This window comes from Mus musculus, chromosome 2, assembly GCF_000001635.26.
Source record: "Mus musculus strain C57BL/6J chromosome 2, GRCm38.p6 C57BL/6J".
NCBI classification, from domain to species: Eukaryota; Metazoa; Chordata; class Mammalia; order Rodentia; family Muridae; genus Mus; species Mus musculus.
In genome coordinates this window covers 84,669,134-84,671,310 of record NC_000068.7, presented here as the reverse complement: position 1 = coordinate 84,671,310, position 2,177 = coordinate 84,669,134, and the positions used below count along the sequence as shown (strand labels likewise).

Genomic DNA, 2,177 nt, shown 5'->3' with positions numbered 1-2,177 from the left:
TTGCTGTTTTTCCTTTACTAGTGGGCAGCTGCCGGGGGACTGCTTTTTTTGTTTGTTTGTTTGTTTTTTTAATCCTAAAATTGAATATCAAACCCAGGGACTCTAAAAGCCAAACACCTCTAGACCTCAACTTCCTTTTTAAGGTTGTGGATGAGGGCCTTGATCAGTTGGAGAAATGAACCCTAACTCACCATCCTCTTGATTTCACCTGGGTGTCTGAGAAGATAGGCACCAGCTACAGCGTCTGGATTGTAAATGGCTCGGGTTCAAATACACTTAACCGGTCCGTTTTTGTTTCACCGCATGGAGATGTGGAGTAACAATGTCGGTGCGAATTAGAATTCTGTAGTCTATGTACAAACGCCCTGGAAATGTGGAGTAGACTTCCCTGAGATTGGTCTGGGGATCCTTGGGTAGGAGGTATAGATACCGAAAACCCCCAGCCAAAGGAGGCTTTCAAGACTCCTCCGTCTCCGCCCAAGACAGACCCCCTCAGTGCTGTACAATGTTGGTTTGATCCGGATTTCCGCGCCGACTCCCTTTTGATAGCGTAGTTGGGCTTGAAGGGCCCGCCTTCAGATCACGTGTCCTTCCCCCCACCCCCGCACATTTCCCTTTGCTGCGAGATTTGAACTTTGCATCTGTGATTCCCGGCTGCTGGTTTGTCTCTCCGGAGTTGCATCGCCCCTTATTCCACCAACGCGCCATCCCCGAAATCCGTGCCATGGCCCCCCACGGAAGAAAGCGTAAGGCGGGGGCCGCGCCTATGGAGACGGTGGACAAGCGCGAGAAACTGGCGGAGGGCGCGACCGTGGTCATTGAGCATTGGTGAGGGGTTGGGGAGTCGAGGAGGGCGGGAAAGAGTTGGCTCTGGCGGCTGAGACCAGAGAGACCCCATTTGCAATCGCTTGTGTCTGTAGTACGAGCTGACGCGTGTACGGCCGCCATGCTGCTGCCTTGAGCCAGGCTCTGCAACTGGAGGCCCCAGAGCTACCTGTGCAAGTGAACCCGTCCAAACCGCGGAGGGGCAGCTTCGAGGTGACGCTGCTGCGCTCGGACAACAGCCGTGAGTGGAGGCCGCGATGGGGGGTGGGTGGGGGTGGGGCGAGAAGCGACTCCCGGCCACCTGATAACTGAGGGGAGGGGGTACCAATGAGTACCACCATAATTTGGCTTTATCCCATCCTTTCCCAGGTGTTGAACTCTGGACTGGTATTAAGAAGGGCCCTCCACGAAAGCTCAAATTTCCTGAGCCTCAAGAGGTGGTTGAAGAATTGAAGAAGTACCTTTCATAAAGAGGTTGGGAAAGAGTCCTCATGTTGAGGTTTGCATCGTGACCAGGGCATGCACACTGGGATAGACAGGGAACGTCTCCTTACCATTTCGGTGTATTTTTCATGGGATTTGGGATTTTCGAAGAGGAGCTAAATTGTAGAACTCCTGCTGATAACACTCCCGACCCCCAAACAAATCTAAGAGCCATTTGTACTCTCTTGAGTTAGTTAAGTCTTAGCCTGAGGGCACAGGCAAGTTTTGTTTGCTAATTCAGTTTTCCACCTCTGGTGTTATTTTAATTCTATGAGTCTATTGCAAATCAATAAATTCAATAAAGTGTGGCTTACTTGTAGTTAAGGTTTTTCTCCCTTGTATTGACAGCCTCTTTGCTGTTACTTCACTTTACCTGGCTTTTCTGTGTTTTGTTAGTAATCTGAGATAAGATAGCCTCAACCCATCCCGCTCGTACCCCCACTTCTTGGTTACATGGATTTTATTTTTGTCCCGTGTTTCATGCATGTTGACTGATCACTGATGGAAGGTGAAGTTAATGAGCTCCAGAGTTGTAGGTGGGGATGGGCTTGTCTCCTGGTCCTTGTGATGGAACCCTACTCTGATGTTCCCTTCTCTGTTTGCAGCTTTCAGTCCCTGGAGATGTTGAAGCATTTATGATGGTGCATGGCCAAACTTAAGCTATGCACCTGAAGCCATAGTTTCTTCCTCACCAGAAGTGATGGTTCAGTTGTGAGGCAGCCCTCCAGCAAGACATTGTAAAAGTGTTTCAATTGTTTAATAAAAGGTCAAGTATCTGAGAATAAGGAGCAAGTTTAAATTTTGTCTTAAAGAATGGGTAGAACCAGCTTTGTGGGGCTGTTGGTCTGTATTTTTCAGAGTGCAAAGTA

The 2,177-nt window shown here is 49.2% G+C and overlaps 1 protein-coding gene across 2 annotated transcripts; it reads left to right on the top strand.

The window, feature by feature from the left end:
- The first annotated feature begins 602 nt into the window (after positions 1 to 602).
- Positions 603 to 2,096, top strand: Selenoh (selenoprotein H). 2 transcript variants are annotated; one of them, NM_001037279.2, is made up of 4 exons: positions 603 to 828; positions 921 to 1,066; positions 1,195 to 1,299; positions 1,914 to 2,096. In NM_001037279.2, exons 1-3 carry the CDS (start codon positions 725 to 727, stop codon positions 1,293 to 1,295), a joined length of 351 nt encoding a protein of 116 aa, NP_001032356.1. In that variant the 5' UTR covers positions 603 to 724; the 3' UTR covers positions 1,296 to 1,299; positions 1,914 to 2,096. The 2 variants fall into 2 exon arrangements, with proteins under 2 accessions (NP_001032356.1, NP_001028338.1); NM_001033166.3 differs by having other exon boundaries at positions 1,195 to 1,324.
- The last annotated feature ends 81 nt before the right edge of the window (positions 2,097 to 2,177 follow it).